Source organism: Cucurbita moschata, unplaced genomic scaffold (assembly GCF_002738365.1).
Source record: "Cucurbita moschata cultivar Rifu unplaced genomic scaffold, Cmos_1.0 Cmo_Scf00001, whole genome shotgun sequence".
NCBI lineage: Eukaryota > Viridiplantae > Streptophyta > Magnoliopsida > Cucurbitales > Cucurbitaceae > Cucurbita > Cucurbita moschata.
In genome coordinates, this window is record NW_019268517.1 from 11,218,382 (window position 1) to 11,237,523 (window position 19,142).

At 35.1% G+C, this 19,142-nt stretch overlaps 3 protein-coding genes across 4 annotated transcripts in view; 1 reads left to right on the forward strand and 2 right to left on the reverse strand.

Annotated features, from left to right (window-relative positions):
- LOC111443619 (phosphoinositide phosphatase SAC3-like) overlaps positions 1–3,947 on the forward strand; it is a 21,661-nt gene extending 17,714 nt beyond the window's left edge. For both annotated transcript variants that reach the window (XM_023081525.1, XM_023081533.1), the window contains exons 12-16: positions 475–588; positions 1,343–1,534; positions 2,125–2,298; positions 3,174–3,273; positions 3,421–3,947. In XM_023081525.1, coding sequence (XP_022937293.1) covers positions 475–588; positions 1,343–1,534; positions 2,125–2,298; positions 3,174–3,273; positions 3,421–3,540 — 700 coding nt within the window. In that variant the 3' untranslated portion in view covers positions 3,541–3,947. The remainder of the gene's footprint in view (positions 1–474; positions 589–1,342; positions 1,535–2,124; positions 2,299–3,173; positions 3,274–3,420) is intronic.
- Positions 3,948–4,885: 938 nt separating this feature from the next.
- LOC111449538 (zinc-finger homeodomain protein 4-like) lies at positions 4,886–6,516 on the reverse strand. The gene is made up of 2 exons (XM_023089471.1): positions 6,482–6,516; positions 4,886–5,792 (listed from the first exon to the last, which is right to left on the reverse strand). Exon 2 carries the CDS (start codon positions 5,782–5,784, stop codon positions 4,951–4,953), a length of 834 nt encoding a protein of 277 aa, XP_022945239.1. The 5' UTR covers positions 5,785–5,792; positions 6,482–6,516; the 3' UTR covers positions 4,886–4,950.
- A 1,500-nt stretch (positions 6,517–8,016) lies between these two features.
- Positions 8,017–19,068, reverse strand: LOC111445777 (squamous cell carcinoma antigen recognized by T-cells 3). The gene is made up of 16 exons (XM_023084253.1): positions 18,736–19,068; positions 18,485–18,618; positions 18,179–18,236; positions 17,479–17,694; positions 16,678–16,959; positions 16,470–16,604; positions 16,269–16,394; positions 14,557–14,601; positions 14,069–14,176; positions 13,096–13,238; positions 12,843–12,966; positions 12,471–12,545; positions 11,709–12,050; positions 11,519–11,611; positions 9,885–9,999; positions 8,017–8,498 (listed from the first exon to the last, which is right to left on the reverse strand). The coding sequence occupies exons 1-16, from the start codon at positions 18,964–18,966 to the stop codon at positions 8,233–8,235; spliced, it is 2,493 nt and encodes an 830-aa protein (XP_022940021.1). The 5' UTR covers positions 18,967–19,068; the 3' UTR covers positions 8,017–8,232.
- Positions 19,069–19,142: the final 74 nt, after the last annotated feature.

Below are 19,142 nucleotides of genomic sequence, written 5' to 3' on the forward strand. Positions count from 1 at the left end.
TTTTTTTTTTTTTTTTTTTTCCTTTTTCAAGTTCGTAATTTTGAGTACTAGTCTCTTTTCATTAATTCAAATGAAAGTTTTGTTTCTTTAAAAAACAAAAGTGACTGCTTAGTACACAAAATTAAAATAGTCGCGCAATAAGAAAATGTGAGCTTATTAATTGTGATAGTTGCTTAGAATAGTATGTATATGTGAACAGTGAGTCCTTCACCTGTATGTACAAGATCCGTGTGAATTTGATTAAAGTTTTAATTGCATTTTTTACTAAAGAGAAAATGAGAACATGCTGCTGGGTCATATCCACCACGTTGCGAGATATGGCTAGGTGATAAAATTGGCAGATAAAGCTTACTCGCCACTTGTTGGAAGACAATTTTATCTTAAACTTAGACTCTCATACTAACAACAAAGAGATAGATATTCATTAAATCATGGATATCATGTAATTTTTAACAATTATGAAATAATTGTCAGATTTCTGGGATATTTTCTACCACAAAAGGACAAACCTGCACTCTGGGAACTAGATTCAGATCAGCATTGTAAAGTAGGGAGGAACGGGCGAATCTATGCAGAAGAAGATGGAAGGTAAACATTCTATCCGGAAATTGCCTGACGGCTATTCCATTTTCTTTGACTCTAAAAGATAGTGTGGGAATCCTCCTTTTTTATTTTTATATTTATTATTATTTTTAAAGAAATGCTGCTCAACTCAATAATGTATTGATTATTTTCTTCTTTGTTCCTTCTATGCTGTTGACCCTAATATTTAATTAGATGGGTTAGGATAAATATCATTATTTTCACATTTTTTTATACTTACCTTTACTCATGGACTTAAGATACAAATACAAGGTCCAACCATATAAAAGTAAAGAAGTAAAAAATGTAAAGGATTTAATTATAAGACATTTTAACTCAGATTCCTTGTTAAACGACCACTTTCCTACAGCAAAGCAAATTGTTGATCTAATAACATAGGGGCTCCTAAAGTTACAATTTAACGAGATAATCAATAAGCTCACTATGGAAGATATCTTGAAACCAGCTTGAGGGGAGGGTTGGTTATTTCTTCTTTAGTTAATCAATATTGTTTTGTATTTATTATATCATATTATTTTCTGATCTATAAATGGGTGGTTCTTCCCTTTAAAAAACTCATTTCTTCTCCAAGTGAATACACCAAAATATAATTTTCTCTTGATATTTTAGATATAAATCATAAGTGAAAGTGCTCTAGTTCACTATGACACAATATGCTGTCTTCATGATGCTTTCATTGGTTCCTCGTATATATTATGTTTGTTCTTGTTTGACTGAGTTATGAGAGTCTGATGTTTAGGTCAGCATTCAAAAGATCCTTGTCAGATGGTAATATTCTCCACGAAAATTGCTCACCAATGTTATCTACAAACAGAAGGCTAGAAAAACATTCAAATTCAGTATTATCCAGACAATCGCGAGGAAGTAGCAAGGTTCTTTTGGAATCGTCTCCAGAGACATCCTCTTCTGGAAGTGATATAGCATTGTCAAGGTTTGTTACCACCATCTCTATTGTCACGTAATTCATAGGCTCCCTTCTCTTAAGATTTATGCAACAGTTCATTTTTACCAGAAGGTTAGATGCATCTTCATTAGACCAGAAAAGAAGAAGAACCACAATGTTGCTGAGTACCGTTTGCATTTGTTCATGATTATGATATGCAATTCTAGGTGGTAGTTGTATCTGGGATTTTATATGCTTGGGGGCATGATTATTATTATTATTATTGAGTTTGTGTTTGGATTCTATATAGGCGAAGCCTATGAGATTGAAATTTGTAAAAATTAATGTGTCGTCTGTGAGGTGGAAGTCTGCCATTTGTGATTTTACTTTCTCAGCCCATGGGGATAACAGATGGATGCCTAAAAATGATAAATAGCTGTGTTTGTTTTGATAAAATTTTCCACATGAATTGGATAGAATTTCAAGAAAATGAACGTAAACTTCTTATTTTCATCCCAAATCTCAACAGTTTCACCCCAATTAAATTATTCTCTATATTCTACTTGATATCTTTCGGGCAGTGAGCAGTGTTGTTGATAATGATAACTGAATAGTGTTTGTTGAATGTCTTAATGTAGGTATACTCCCTCGATGCCTCAGCGGCGAATTTTTGGGACCATTCAAAGAGAAAGAGGCTTTGAAGGTAACCATATTTTCTTTTCAGAAGGGGACGCTACGAGTTGCTCAAACTTTGTTGACCTGGACTGGCTTTCATCCTCTGGGAATTCATGTGAGGAGGAGTCATTTGAGAGGTAATCATACCACAAAGTTAAATATTTTATAACGGGAATATCCGACTACAGGGAATAACAAACAAGATAGTGAGACAATTAAATCCTCTACCACAAAAAGCAATCGAAACAGGACATAAATAGTCTCCCCTTCTACAACGTAGCAAATGAGGTCAATAATAGCAACAAAGTAAATAGAGTAGAGAAAGAGAGAAACATTATACTAGTTCGATCCAAACTCGCAATTGCATTCAGTGTTCTGTAACTTAAGTTCTACTACGTGGAGACTATAAATGACCCTCACCTTACTCTACAAATCATACTTACAAGAAACCACGACAATGGATACCTTGACTTCTAAGCACCACAAGAATGAATACCTAGAGAATTACAGATAAATAAGCCTTCAGACCCACAAAATATTGTTCTGCTGCACTTCCCTCTAATGTTCAACACCTACACCAAAGAAAAACCTTAATAAATAAGAAATGATTATAATTGATGCACTAGAGGGATCAATATTGTGGCGTTGAGATGATATACCGAATGTCTCAACGCTATGGGTGTAGTAGCATGCTTCTTTCCGCTTCTTGCGATAACATGTAATGCTCTCCACAACATTTGGACTCTGTCCTCTTGGTTTTGCTAGCTCTGCAACGTTGTTTTGGCTCGATAATCCTAACATAAGAATAGTTTCCAAAGTCAAAAGATCTTGGTTTACAATTTGTTGAAACTTCATATTTCCGGACGGTTATAGTTTTCTTTTACTTGTATTCTCTGGTGACTTTGAGAATAATTTTTTCTTTTAATTATGATCTTGGCTTAGGACTAGGTCATTGCATTGTTCCTGCATTATGATGAGTGAACTCAGACTTCTCTTTTTCCAATGATTATAGGTCCTATGCGTCCAACTCTCCAACTGCCAGAGAGTCGTCTGAAAATGTTATCACTGGAGAATCGACTCCCTCTGTGAGTGAATATGGTTCAAGCATGAAGGTAATTCACTTTTGCGTTTTTTGTTTCCGTCTACATGTTATGAACCATTCATTCAGATTTTTATAACTATTTTCGATTGAAATAATAACTTGTTCTTCTAAGCTTGCTTTATAAATGAAGGATTTTTCTTGGTTTTGAATGGTGTAGGTAATGGAGCAGAATGCAATGGAAGTTTCCCAAGTGAACACACAGAAACTTAACGTTGTGGAGGAATATTCAGAGAACTTTGTGCAGTGGGTGAAATATGGGGAGACCCTCTGTTATTGAAGCCTTTCTCACAATCTATCCCTATTCTCACCATCATGACAGAACGCTGCCAAAATACAAGTGCGTGCCAACGGGTGAGCAGAAACAAACTCTGGGGGAGCACTGGTTCTTCCAAACCAACACTCATTCCTCCTATTCAAACATCCACTTCATTCCCAACTACAAAAATGGTAAATAGTGAACCTCTAAATCTGAAAATAATAATAACAATAATTCTTTTGGAGCACAAATTTTTTCCTCCGATGCTAGGCTATGGGCATCTCTAGGTAAAATTATGTAAATATTTCCCCTCTTAAAATCGTGCTTAGAACACTGCAGATCCATGATTCTTTTTATTCAATGTTATTTTGGGATTTTGATTTTGTAACATCGTGCTCTAATTGACTTTTTGAAATGTGTAAACTATAAATAAACCTCTCCAATTTGGAATTCTCCATTTTATTCCTGTTGCTCTCTGCCAATATCACAAACTTGTATGAGAATTTTCACAGCACATAATTTATGAGGGATACCATATTTTAACCCACGAATCCTATTTATAAGTTAAAATTTTATATACACAAATTGTGTACATGGATATAACCATTCTAGGAAAATTTGATCATTTACTAGTTATTTGCAACTACAATTGATTCAAACATAATGAATTTCATGATCAATTTTTACACAAATATTGAAAGAAGCTTTGTTTTTAACATAATGATTTAATTGCCTCCATTATGATTCTGTCGAGTTGAGGTTATGAAGTCTTATGGACCTGAGTAAATGTTTTTCTTCCTTATATTTACGCGGATTATTATCTTTAGTGGATGGGATAACCAGAAAACAAATTTGTCTGAACGAATTAATGACCGCATCTCCGACAGGAAAAACTTGACTTTTAATTTTGGATGGTGTTTTGAAATGGAAGAAGGGTGAGGTGTGGAATGGAATTAATTGTGTGAGGTAGATAGAAGGAATTAATGTGTCCCCAATACTGAATTGGAAGCTCCTCTTTAATGCTCTTTAGGCCCCCCCTATTTCTTCCCCATCCATTTTTTTTTTTACACTGAAAAAAAAAATTAAATAATGACAACGATAATAATAACTCTTTTCACGTGAAATTTCCCACTGAAATAACATCCTAACATTCAACCCCCTTCACTTCAATTTATGGATTTGTTTTCAGGAATGAATTTGGGCTTTTCACTTTGGTCTTTATTGGCATTCCCATCTTTTAGGAATCTTATCATACATATTATTACTTTTTTTTTCTTTTAATTAGTGGGTCAATTAAGTGCTTCAGAATCTTCACTCCAATAACTCCAAATTTAAATAATCGCAACTTTGAGCATCATTAGCCAATAATAGTAATAATTATATGATTGAATCTGAGTTAAAAGAAAAAGAAAAAGAAATGAAGAAATTGAATTAATCCAAGGGAGTGGGAGAATGGGAAGAGGAAGGGGAAGTAGTTTCCTTGGTGCCAAGATTGTGCTTGTTGTTATGCATCCAAACCTTAAGAACTCTCCTCTTCACTCCAATCTCTTCACACAATTGTTGCGCCACACTCTCCTCTTCCTTCTGAATCTTCCATCCAATTTTCTCTGCAAACCTCAGCATCCTCTCCTTCTGCTCCCCCGTGAACTTCGTTCGGAATCGCTTCTTGTTCGTCATTTGCCCCGAGTACGCCCTCACCCCTGCTGCCTCCTCCTGCTCCTCACCGCCCCCGCCAAGCATGTTGTACGGCATTATCATGTGGTGGGGTTGTGCTGTCATTGCTCTGGATGATAGGAATGCCGCCCCCGCCGCAGTTGGGTAGGCGAACGTGGTGGTCTCAGGCATGGCGATCATGTTCTTACCCCCAACGAGAAGCTTGCGGCCGAGGAGGGGGTGGTCGATCTCTTTTCGATGGAAGTTTCTATGGCAGTTGCACGCGGAGCATGTGAGTGCTTCAATAGAGCCTTCTTCTCCACTAGGCATGAACTCGCCGCAGCCATCCGTGGCATTTCCTCCCATGGAGGCAGCATGGTTTTTGAGGCACTCTTTGTATTTGACATGCTTCTTGTTATTGTTGCTGTTGTTGTTGTTATTACGGTGGAGATCTATTTCCATGTGGAAGGGTGGGAGTGGATTGCCGCCATTGACCGCAGATGCGGCGGCAATGATGTGGTTGCAGGTGGCAGAGGGGTCATGGTGGTGGTGGCCGCCATAGCGAGCATTTAAAGGGATGGGAATGGGAGGATGTTCAGTAGTCTGCTCCATTATGACTACTAATGGAGAGGGTTTATTTAGGAGAAGAAGAAAGAAGAGAGAGCTATGGTTATGAAGATAGGTGAAGGAAGGCAGTTCTAAATAAGTAAGAGTAACTAGGAGCTTTTCTTTTCTTTATTTTTTTTATAAAAAAAAAAGAAAAGAAAAGAAAAGTTTTTTAACCGACAAAGTGGAGAACACAACACAAGACAAGGATGTAATGAGCTAATTAATTAGAAGAAAACCAGGCATGAGGTGAGAATAGAGATAAAAAGAACGGATGAGATGAGGATGTTTTTCGAAGCCAACCTCAACACATTCATTCGTAACTTCACAAATTACCAATATAATATTGTATATGTATTGAAACCCTCTTTCATCTCATTTATTTATACGTTTAATTATGTATTCTCGAGCCTTTGACCTAGAAAGAAAGGACCATACCTTGTTACCTCCGGTTGCCTCAACTACACTTAACAATTTCAAACTCTAAAATAAGTATAAAAAGCTATAAAAAGTTATGTACCTCATCATCATCTTTCTTTTGTGGTTTCTTCTAGAGAAGATTACATTAAGATTCAAATTCACTTTATTCTTTTATTATCCATTGGTCAATATTCCACCTCCAAAACACCCAAAACACTGTCAACTACATGCATAAAGATGTAGATATTCTTTCCAAAATTTGTTGTTACATATAAGTGTTTACCTTTAATTTTCTATCACTTCATAATTGTTGATTTGCTCATCACAAATCTCAACTGGTAAACTTTTGTCTGAATCCTATTAGCATTTGATGAACCTGGTAGATATTACTTAACATAGGGCTCTTTCTTCTTCTTTTTTTTCTTTTTCCTTTATTTATGTGAACATAAGAAAAGCATATATAAGTCACCTCAAGTACTTGATATATCCTGACTTCAAGAAAAAACATAAATAATGTCCCGATTAAGAGAGGCTAAATGAGGTAGGTGGGTGGCCATACAAAATTGTTCTAATAAGTGGATATTGTTCGGTGGGTCTATTTTGAATCTTATACTTTTCTTTCATAATAATTAAGGTGTCGTGTCTTTCTCAACTTTCTCAAACTAATCTCTCTCTCTCCAAATTCTCTTTAAGGATATTCCATTACTCTCTTCCAATCATGCATTATTCTCCGCTCTTCTACTAATTACTTGTGCAACAAAAACTATATCATCTTCTTGAAACAATCTTCAAGCAAACCCAACTAGTTAATATCCATCTCCAGTTCCCATTTCTCTCATGTTATATAATAATATAAAGAACTCCCTCTTTTTGAGTTCAAACCTTCCAATTGCAGTCCAAAATTAGGAAAACCTATGTGATTTGATGCGTTGATAAAAGCAAATAGCAATGCATTATTCCATTGAAAAAGCAAAAAGAAAGAGAGGAATGCATATGCATATCAAGGGAACATTCTCTGTTGAATATGGGCTTTGGTTAAAGAGCTATAAGCCACGTGAGTGCATCCAATTAGCTTCACGTAACTCTCCATTCTTGGAGATTCAAAGCATGCAAATGGGCCATTATTACTCATTTTGCCCATTTGCCTAAAGTAAAAGACTACCTTTCCTTTTACTTGTTTTGCCTTTAGTATATATTCTCAAATCCATACCCTTTTTCTTGATATGCAGGAAACAAATTCAAACAATGAAGCTTTGGATAATGCATTGAAGAGTTAATCTACTCATTTGCTTAAGGATGAGTTTGGAATTCCTTTTGACAGAGTGAAAATGATCTTGAACAATCAAAATTTTCTTTTCAAATTGTTTATAGTATTTGGTTGTATGGTCAAGAAAGATAATTTGAATATTCTAAAAAAGCACTTTAAAGTGCTTTTAGAAGGTGTGCTCTGCTTGAACATGCTTTTTAAGTCATTCTAGATTCATTTTACATGTGTATATCTTTCTACAATCAATCATATAAAAAAGATAATTAAGAAAAAGTACCTTGTATTCTATCTTCCCATCTTGAAGGCTATTTTGGTAATCAGCTTTGTTTCTTAAACTTGAACGTCATGCAGTCTTTATTACATCTTGAATGCTATTCTGAATGTTAAGCCAAATTTGAAAAACAGAAACAAGATGAGTTCTCTCGTTAGTTGATGAATTTGGATAGATTTCAAAAAATAAAAATGTGTACTAAAATATAAAGAACATTAGAAGAGATTGTTATTCTACAAACATTATCCACCATCCAGTTAACTGCTGGTTCTTATAAATAAGCTGAAAATAAATCTTAAATAGAAGAAATCTCAACTGACTATATACAACAGATCCAATTCAAAGGATACCATGGTATGCCAAAACTATCTCTACATCACAGTAAGATATTAATTTCATTTTAAAACAAAAATCCTCTTGAGGTATGGTGATATCAGGAGAAACTCTAATCTACGTCAGAATCTTTAGTCCATACTAATTCTTACAACAAAAGGCTTCAGCCTTTAAAATACAGTTTCCTGAATTCATCATTGGTTTTTGGCTTCTCATCCTCTTGTTCTGCGGTCCTTGGTTTATCTGCTGTCCAACCAAGTGCTCTCACATTCCTAGGCACTGCGAACGTGTTCTTTCCCTTAAGCTCAACTTTGTTACCTCCGTCCTTCCTCTCAGCAGGTGGTTGCTCATTGGCTTTCCGAGGCTTTGCAGAACTTACTGACTCGGATGTCTTGCCTCCACTAGCTCGATCCGTAGTGTGGCCTCCCCCTACAAGTGAAGGTAATCAGAGACAGAATTCTTAGCTTTTGTCTCATTCAGAGGGATGCCAAACTTTGTGATATTACATAATGACAATTATAAAGCTGATGAGAGACAGCAACAGTATCCCAAATGTCATTACAATCTACCTGACCTAAGCGTTTAGTTTGGTCGTGATCTGACATTTCAGAGAACCATATACTATTACTATGATTGAAGTTATCAATAAAGCATTCCCTATGATTCCCACCAACAGCATACAGATTAGATCATGATAAAGCTGTAAATTTCCTACAACAATATCCCGAATGTTCAATAGAGTTCTAGCTGGCATGCAAATGAGTTCTGACCATGAGACTGATAGATGATGCATTTAATGTAGGGGTGAATCCATCATTATCCATAGCAGAATGCATCCAAACTTTTTGAGTAAATATGAACAGAAAGGTACTTTCTTTATTCAAATAGAAAGGTTGTGAACATAATCTAATTTTTCTAATTTGATGACAGTGCATACTCTACTAATCAAACAACTGAAACATACAAATCCTCAGTCTCAGTATGAGCCAGCAGTAAGATACCATTTTCAGAAGCAAAAAGTTCGGCTAACGGGTTGCAAATTGAACCACTTATCCAAAAATAATTCAGTGCAGATAAATTGAACCATTTTCTAATTTAAGTGACGAGGTTGTTGCATGAGAACTTTACTCTAAGCTCAAGTGATTTTAAGCCATGGCCTCTGATAATTTCGAAGCTGATGTAGTGTTGTTATAGATAATACTGTAATTTTCTTTTAGTTGAATATTTTGGTGGTAGTGAATTTTACTGAGTAGTGTTTGCTATCCCCTATATAAAGAAGCGATTTGTTTTTGTTTGCACACATCATTAATATCAATTTCATTTGTAAATAAAATTTCCCTTTGAGGATTTTTTGGGGAACGCTTAGGTTGCATCATTAATATCAATTATTCTCTATAAATAAAAAATCAGGCTTTGAATTCAAACATCATTGATGGTAATTCCATTTGTTAATAAAGATTTTCCCCTTAACGATTTCTGGAGTATTTAGGCTACAACATAATCCAATATTTAACTATTGACAAGCATACCCACATATTTAACTATTGCCGAGCATTTTTCCTGATAAAATGGATATAAGATTTCCAATACTAAAAGGTAAACAAGCATATATTTCCATTCCATTTTTTTGTTCTGAGAAAAACCCTCACATATCATATGCTTCTCCCACCCTTGTCGAATAATTTTAAGGCATGTCATTAAGACTTTTAGGCTTTTTACCAAGTGTACCACATTTTGTTAGATTGTTCTAACTATTTGATTGTATGTTATCTAATTTTCATCTTTATTTATTTATTTATCTTTACTTTGTTATACCTTTCTTAGGATCTGACCGTGCAATGCTTATCTTTTTCCCAAGCAACAACTGCTTGTTTTTTGCAACTGCAGCATTGAGATGCGCATCATCAGAGAAATCTACATAAGCTAGTCCCTACAAATAAGAATTCTATCCATCAGTACTACAACAAAAAATCATGCCATCAGTTTACAACCTGTAAGGAGGCTAAAGCTCAATCAAAATACTCTTAAAAATGCACATGAACAAGTTAGTGTACTACCTACAGAACAGAAATACATAAAATTACATCCAAAAATAAGAAGTACAGTCACAAGTTTAGCAGGGAAAGCTGAAAAAGTGTACAAGACTTCAGATTCTACAAAAAGTAAAAATAATAGGTCACATTAAGCAGAGAAAGAAGAGTAACAAAATAGTCCACGTCCATAAATCATCGTGGACATTTACTATGAGTTATACTTCCTCAATGAGAGGAATGGTTACCATGAATTCATTTGTCTACCAAAAATCATTGTTTTCCCCTTCTTTCATGATTTTTCATTTCTACCTCTCTTTCTTCTGTTTCTTTCAATTTTGGTCACGGTATTATGCCTAAAATGTAAACACGGGATAACAAAGAGTATAACGTTGATCCACCTTCACTAACACAATTTCTTGAATTAGACATCAACTAATATAAACAAAGGCACTAATAGTGCTTTCATCCTATCTATTGAAAACAAGAGCATAGAAGTCGCTGACAGGCAGGGTATTTGACTTGCTCTTCATACTCCCATATGTTTTTCTTTCTTTCTTTCTATTTTTTTGCCAAGTAGAAGGACTTGGCGTAACCCCTGGCTCAAACCCACTTGTTATAGCCGTGAGCTGGTTACTACTTTAAGTCGAAGGTGGGAAAGGGGTAATGGTTAGTGTCTGAAAAAGTAAGAAACAAAATGTGGATTCAAGTTTAAGTGTTGAGTCATTAGAGCTATAGCACAGGATGTGTGTGAAATAGTGTGGATACATCAACTTTAGGTTTCAGTAATACCACGCCAACTAAATTGCAGTGTGATAATCAAGTTGCATTTCCATTGCGTCTAATCTAATATTTCATGAGAAGACTAAACATATTGAAATGAATTGTCATTTCATTTGTGAGAAAATACAACAAAAGTTAGTGTTTACAGGATATGTGAAGATTGGAGAACAATTAGGACATATCCTTATCAAAGCTTTAGATGAAGAAAGAATAAACCATCTTTGCAACCAGCCAGGCATAATTGACATATTTGCTCCAGTTTGAGAGGGAGCGTTATAATATATGTTATTATGTACAGTTGATCTTTATTGTAATTGTAAATTCCTTTAGTTTAGGTTCTCCTCTATGCCCATATATATATATATATATATATATAAGTATTTTTCTCAGTACAAGTGTATTTTAAGTATTTTCCCCAATACGAGTACATAGGTATTCCATGGAAAACGTTTATGTCCTTCCAAACACACAAATATACAGGAAACCAATTCTCGACCATCCTCTATCAAACTATAAGAAGCAAGCATTCGGACTTGCCAAAAAAATCACAGTATGCAATTAGTAAGAACTTTTCATCAAGTACTATAACAAGACAATAAATGAAAGGAAATATGTGGAGAGAAGAAGAGAGCGGACCCGTGATTTTCCAGTAAACTTATCATGCAATATTCGAATTGCAACAACTCCACCAACATCTTGGAAAAAATCCCGCAAGTGTTCATAAGTAGCCTGCCAGGTTGTAATGAAGCAACATAAATTATGTGGTCATCTATGAGAATGCAGAGCGTGAATTAAAATCAGATAGGCACTTTCAGAAACAACTTGCCTTGAGGTTGAGGTTGGAGACGAATGCAGTGCATTGGTCATTATACACTTTCCCTTTTTCCTGGACAAAATCTTTCATTTGCTGGTCACTTGTATCATCAGGTTTTTTAGCTTTTGCTTTGCTGTTTCCTGTTTGGCCATCTAAGCTTTGTAATTGAGCTTTACCCTTCTCATTAACCTTCTTTGGTCCATGTGCAGCATCTTTTAGTCTCTTAGCAGGAGACTCTACATCGGGTGCATCGCCACCCAATTTTCGCTTACCATGTTCACTCGGCTTAGCAGGATTTTCTGACTCATCCATCTGTAACTTATATGACTTTAACTCTTCTAGACGAGGATTAACCTAAGATAAGGAAATCATCCAGCAGAATAAATTAGTGGTCCATTGAAGAAACAAGCATTTGAAGAATTGGTAGCTTCATAAATAACAATGGGAGCACTTGCGGAACTACTACTAATTCTCCAGATGAGATAATTTTCATCCAACTACATCAGTTGGTTACTATGCATGGTACTTCTTGTGTCCTCAACTTCAGAATTTTCTTTCCACATCAACAAAAAAAATATAATAATAATAATAATAATTAATTGTACCCCAAGACCATGGTGTAATGAAATTCAAAATAACGACTTTTTTACCAATGAGAAACTGAACTTTCAATAAACATTGTGAAAAGAACAAAAGCAGGTTCCAAATGTTATACGCACTTCCTTTTCATGGATCAAATATCAACAGAACTGGCAAAGTGTAAAAGAAGTGTACCTTTCGAGCAGCATGATCGAAATCTTCAAGACTACCAAATTCCCTCTCAAAACGCAACCATGAATGGCATATATCCTGAACATTTTTTTTTCTTTTTTAAGAAACTGAATATAACATCTAATCCAAAATGTATCAACTATTGGATAATGAGAAAAAGGATTGATTCCAAATTAAACATTTTACCCCAAAAAAGTGTGTTATGAGTTAAACTATGGGACATAGTATTGGTCTCGAGTCCCATAGTTTTTAGAGGGTAATCCCGTGATATATTAGTATCTATCCAATTGGTGACAGGTATGTAACTTGCAACAAAAATGGAAAAGGAAAAAGAATTTCAATGAAGATTATGTCACCCAGTAGAAGAAATTTTACCTCTGAACCACTCCCTGGAAATCTTTTGCTGTAACATCTCTTATATATGGATCTGGCATTATTTATATGGTTTGACTCGATTTCCATCGCTATGTAACCCTCCCATGCTGCCAATAACGAGCCACTGCAAATGAAGCAGCAACAGGAAAACAAATGATTTCCAGAAAAGGAAAAAGAGAGGGGAAAAAAAGCGTTTCATAATGGGGTAGCATGGAAGCAAGAGAGTGCGTTTCATAAAGGCAATGAAGAAAACCTGATCTTAAGCAGACTTTCCCAAACTCCACGGGCAGCAACTAGATCTTTTCCCAAGTTTATCTCTAAACGGGCCCAATAAGCATACAAACGCACTAAATCTTCTGAATTCTTTAGGTGTGGTGACAAGTAATCTGATGCACGCTATGAATAAAATCACTAAGCGTTAGTATTCAAGTGAACGTCTATCTAAATTGACTTATTAAAAGAAGTAGAAATATCCTGCATCATCTTCATCGCACTAATGTGGTAAGAGACCTTAGAAGAATTAAAATAGAGTAAGAATGATGATTAGTAGAAAAAATTCTGCCTATTATGAACTTTGAGATGGATGATAGTTCCACCACCATCTTATATTTTTTATTTTTAAAAAATAAGATTAAAAAATTGATTAAATAAATAAATAAGGAGAACATACACAAGGATAAGCGATTTTACAGGAATCAATAGCAAAAGCCTTAGAAATTGGTATTGGAATTCTTTTAAATTTTTTTGATGAATGGAAGTACAAAAGATCATAACGTAAAACCAGGTCGCCTCAATATTGATGTTTAGTTATTTTTAAATTAAAATAACAATAAATATATTAAAATTATATAATTTTATATGAAAATAATGACATTTTCACTACTTTAAATAAATAAATTTTAAAATATTTAATATTTGTATTAATTATGTAATGGAAATGTTAGGAGTAAGTGACTCCCTGTCCCCCTCCCTTGAAAAAAATAAGGGAAAGTTTTTTCCTCCATCCCCAATCCTAACCTTATTCTAAATAAGGATCCCCACTCCATTTGGAGTAGGACTCCACAGAGAATTTTGTTGACATCCCTATTATATTGAAATATTTTAAGAAATAATATTAACAACGCAGTTGATATGAGGGGTGGAGACGTTCAATATAAGGAAATTGGTGATCAAGAGTTAAACAGGAGATGGAATCTAAGAACAAGGAAAAAAAAAATATGGGAAACCTGAAAGGTCTCTTTAATCAACGAATATCCCAACACATCCTCAAGCTCAACAGCAGATGAGATTCTTCGCCTCAAGCCATCAATTCGTGTAAGAAACAAATCCAAGTACTACAACAAGGTCAAATATGAAATATCATCAAACTGAAATGAAATTTTCAAACCTTAATTCTCATTTGTGAATTCATCCCAGGCAAACTTTTAGAATGCTAATTTTAATTTGACTTTTGCTTTTTAACTTGACCTGAGAATGCTAATTAATAATAGTAATGTAAGTGGGGATCCTTTTATATTGTAATTTATTTATTCAATGAAATCATTTTTCATCAAATAAAAGATAATAATGATACAAGTACATCCCCCTACAACTACAAGCCCATTCTCTTGAGGAAGTACTATAGACCAACTATATAGGAACCAATATTAGATTGCCCAATGGAAATGAGAACAATTAGGCATATATCCAAAAATAATAATAATAATAATAATACCTCATACAAGGTTGAGAATGAGCACAGCACGGATTTCTCAAAGACCTGTATCATCAAGAAAAACAATTCTGATCTCAAGTTGGGTAGAAGTAAAACTTACTATATTATCAGTAAGTCTCTCTGTACACAAACAGAAATAGAAAATATAAATACAAAAGTAAGGTACAAACTGTAGCGGTAAGATGCCATCCATCTAATCACTACAATTTCATTTATGATGGAAAATCAGACTTTTATTATGAAATATAGTGCAATGACCCAAAAATAGTAGTGACATTAAGTTATTAAATTATTTATTCAATACAGTTTGGGTAGTTAAATTTATTGTTCTATCTAAATTAAATATCTACTTTTTATAAAGGAAACAATGACATCAAATATTCAACAAAATAGGAGTAACACATTCTAAAGGCCTTCGGAATGAGGATTCCCTAAGCCTAAACGGAGGATCAAAAAAACAGAAGGTCCTCGTCTAGATTGATGATCATTCACCATCTGTGTATTACAAAAAGAATTGTGTAAAACACTCCATTTAGAGGCAGTAAACTGTACACTTACACACACACACAAAAACAGAAACGAAAAAAATTGCTTGAGGAAGATTTATCTGAAAATAATCTGCTGTTTCTTTTTTTTTTCCATAACGCCCACAAACGAGCTCACAAGCATTTGACCACAAAATCTTTGTTTTCTCTATAAAGACCAGCCTAAGAGAAGCTCATAAAGCCCATCGACTATACTTTTAGGGGAACACCAAACCAAATAGAATGTATTCAGGATGAAACTGTAAGCAAAAGGGCAATGAGGGATGTATGGAATTCTCACTTATGTATACTTTCATTTATTCATTCAAGTCATCAGGAAGAGTGGAATCTAATGTATGCTCTCTCCTTTTTCTTCGTTCATTCTCTTCACCATCCTTAGCCTTCATCCGTTCTTAGCCTTCATCCATCTTAGTGTTCATCCCTTTTAGCCTTCTTATCGGTCAAAATTCAAGTTGTGCTTAAGGATCATTCAGAATATGAGGTCTATCAGTTGTAGGTTGAAATAATGCATTTTTCATAAATCTTTTAGGCTAGGATTTTTTCACGATTAAGAAAAAAAATGGTTCTTGTCTTTGCTCCAGTGTTGCTCATCATAAGAAACTTCTTTGATTTGAGGAAGCTTTAGTTGACCTTATGCAGTGTCCATTAACATCACATTTCTTTCGGCTAAGAATGAGTTTGAAATTTTTTGATTATGTAAGAAGATGGATCGTTTCGGCTGGATTCTCAAATGTTTTGTTATAAAACCTTCTAGCGATAGATCAGTAGTTATGATTCCAGTTGGGAACAATAAAAGAGGCTGGTTGGTTTTATGGGAAATGATTTGTGATGCAGTGGTAAATTGTTTGGATGAGTGTAATGATCATAATGAAGTTTCATGTACTGAGTTGGTTAAAAGAAACTTTTGTCTTATTCTAGTCTCTAGATATTTCACTCAATGCCATTGGATCAAAAAAGAAGAAGATTCAAGAGATTGGATTATAGAGGCAAATGAAGTAGTCTTGCAAATTTTAGTAATTTATTTGTGTTTCCCTGCTCACTGTAAATAAATTTTGGCGAGAGATTTTCTTGAACCAAATGTGAAATAATAATCTTGTTAAATGAAATCAGACCAAACAATATTTAACAGAACTGCTCCAGAGAAAGGGTGTGGTTGTCAAAACTTACGGAAGCAATTTCACCCTCAGAAGCATGAGCACGTTCCAAAGCAAGCAAATACTGGACCCAAAGATCACCTATCCATGGGCAATTCCTAGTCGCCCTAGAGTAAACATTCCTCACAATATTGCTCACCTGAAAACCCAAACCTCATGTATAATTATATGTTAAGATATATCCATAGTTCATAGGAAACTGGAAAGGAGAAACCTTCAAAGTTTTGTCCATGTAACGGGTATAATCAAGCCACAGATCAACCACCACTGGAAAATCAGCAACTGCACGCTCAAACAGAACTTGTACCCTTGCGGGATCTCCAGCAGATTGTTCAAATTTCAGGTAAATCTGAAGAAATTAAAGAATTATATTAAAACTCCAAAAAGTCTGTTTCGCATAATAAAATGTAAATGCAACATACAATGTACTGGTGAAGTCTTTCAGTATCAGTTAAATCCTGTTTTGATATTTGTTCTTCGAATTGAACACGGGCATTATACATATCCAATGCTCTTTGATAGGCTGAGGCGACTTGAGAAGGAACCCCATCCGAGTCATTAGATTTCCCATCAAGAATGCAGCCTTGTTTCACTTCCATCTCCCATGCCTTATAGGCCTCAAGCGTTGAATTCATGTTAGATAGAGGAAGTGACAACTGACGATGGAAAATGCTTCGGATTAGCTGGACTTGTTTTTCTTTCGCCTACAGAAAAATATGCAACTCTGACCATCAGTACAATTTCTATCCAAGTTAAAATTAATTTCATTGATCATCCACAACAGAAAGAAAAATATTTATGAAAAAATCAGAAACTTGCCATACATGAGATACTACCCTTAATGTATTCAAGGAACAAGGATCAACAAAAAGATGTGCTCCTTGCGATGACTTTTGGTTGCTTTTGCCGTTTCCAATTGGAGTGCACATACAAAAACGTAGCAAATGACACTTTTTTTTTTGTGTGTGTGTGTGTGTGTAAGAAATCGAACTTTTATTGAGAAAAAATGAAAGAGAATACAAGGACATACAAAAATATTATTAAAAAAAACAAACAAACAAAAAGGAAGTTCCAAGTGCTACACAAAGGGACTTCAATCCTTAAAAACAATAAATTTATATAGCTCTGAGCCATATAATTAAGTTACATCGTAAATGAGACACCTCATAGAAGATGACCAAAAACATAAAAAATAAAAATAAAAAAAGGAAAGAGGTTCGGACCTGAGTATCGGTTTCGTCAATGCTTTGATATATGGATTTCTCAAATTCTCTATATGCTTCCCATAATTTTTCAGCCTCAGTAAAATGCAAACCAGCAGCTGTGAGAGCACGTTCAAATAAATCTCTAGCCTTTTTAATTCTAGAAGTTGCACGATCTCGCACCATTGGATCATATTCTTGAACAAAATTTAGGTAGTCACACCAAAGAGAAACTGACTGCATAACATAGTGAAAGTTAACCATCTCACATAATCATGTGCTACAAAACAAAATCTGAAAACATCATGACACCGTACAATTTCAAAATATTGTCATCCTGAATAAAAGAAAATTACAAAGCAAACTATTGTCCTCAAACTTGAAAATGATTCGTTTTATACATTGAAAGTAGAAACTCGTGCAGAAAGCTGAGTTACATAGCCAACCATCTTTATTTTCAAGGCAACTAATTAATAGTCCAAAAAGTAAAAGTACAATTTTCAGCTTAAGAGTCCAAGCTATAATTTGTTAAATCCGACAATGTATAAAATATATTGATTATAATATGGGGTTCCAGATACGTGTAGGAAGAAAAGGACATGTGGTGTAACAATTGGCTTGCAGTAGCTATAAACTGCTAATATGCTAGCATTTGTTAGTCTAACATGTAACATCTCTCGTAATACCAAAAGCTAATCTCCAAATGGCAGCCGATACAAACCAGATAATCAAACACCCCTCGCTCATATAGCCTCTCAATTGCAGCAACATCCTCTGGTCTGCAAAGGCAACGAGAAAAAGGAGAGTAAAATTAATTCATAACCGACTACTAGCAAGAAAAGGGTTAACAGAAATCCAAAACCCTCTCACAATGAAATAGGGTTGAAGATTCAAGAGCTTGTTAGAAGTTTGAAATTGAGAGCTCTCTAATGAATTTAAGGAGCAACGGAGTAACAACTTCAGAAACTTCTGCACCACCGGAAAAGAAATAACGGGACATCTAAAAAGGTAAAATAGACGAGATTACCCAGTACTGATAGACGCTTCGTCTTTGGCCCATTCCTGCCACATTGAAGGGGTTAAAGGGAACATCTCACTCATTGCTTCCCTTGCTTTCCTCAGGTTGTCGATGTCGCCAACTTTCCTCAAAAGTTTTATATACTTGAAGAAGTGGGGATGAGCGAGCATCAAAAACAAGTAACGCATAAACTTAGTGTATGCAGAAGTGAAGGGGAGAAATGATGGGAAGAAGCATTAAAGAGAGTAGAGAAAAATTACTTGGACATGGGCATCGTAGTTGGAAGGGTTGGAGGAGAGCTCAGATTGAAGGGTCTGGAGTTGGAGCTTCTGGTCGGATTCGTCGACTTCGGAATCAGAGTCGGAGGAAGAAGAATCGGAGGCGGGGGAAGTGGGGTTCTGGGGAAGGTCGGGCATTGGGTCATCTCCATTGACCAAATTTTCGTCGTCCGAATTGGTCGAAAGCGGAAGTTGGGCGTTGATTGCATCCATGGCGTCGGACGTAGAGGAGGCGGAAATGAACAGTCTGGTGTTGCAAAGGAGCAGAAGTGAAGCAGTGCCTCCGCCGTAGCAGGTTTTGGGATAAAATATATTTGGTTGAATTGTAAAAAAAATACATATATATATTTCCAAACAAAAAGGTTAAAAAGTAACGTTATTGGTGAGTT

Excerpts from the sequence above, each read along its gene's own strand:
- LOC111445777 (XM_023084253.1), bottom strand. The coding sequence starts at position 18,966 with ATGGATGCAATCAACGCCCAACTTCCGCTTTCGACCAATTCGGACGAC. Across the intron at positions 13,239-14,068 it reads TGATTAAAGAGACCTTTCAG|CGTGCATCAGATTACTTGTC; the intron begins GTTTCCCATATT and ends TTTTATTCATAG. Across the intron at positions 12,051-12,470 it reads TCGATCATGCTGCTCGAAAG|GTTAATCCTCGTCTAGAAGA; the intron begins GTACACTTCTTT and ends TCCTTATCTTAG.
- LOC111449538 (XM_023089471.1), bottom strand. The coding sequence starts at position 5,784 with ATGGAGCAGACTACTGAACATCCTCCCATTCCCATCCCTTTAAATGCT.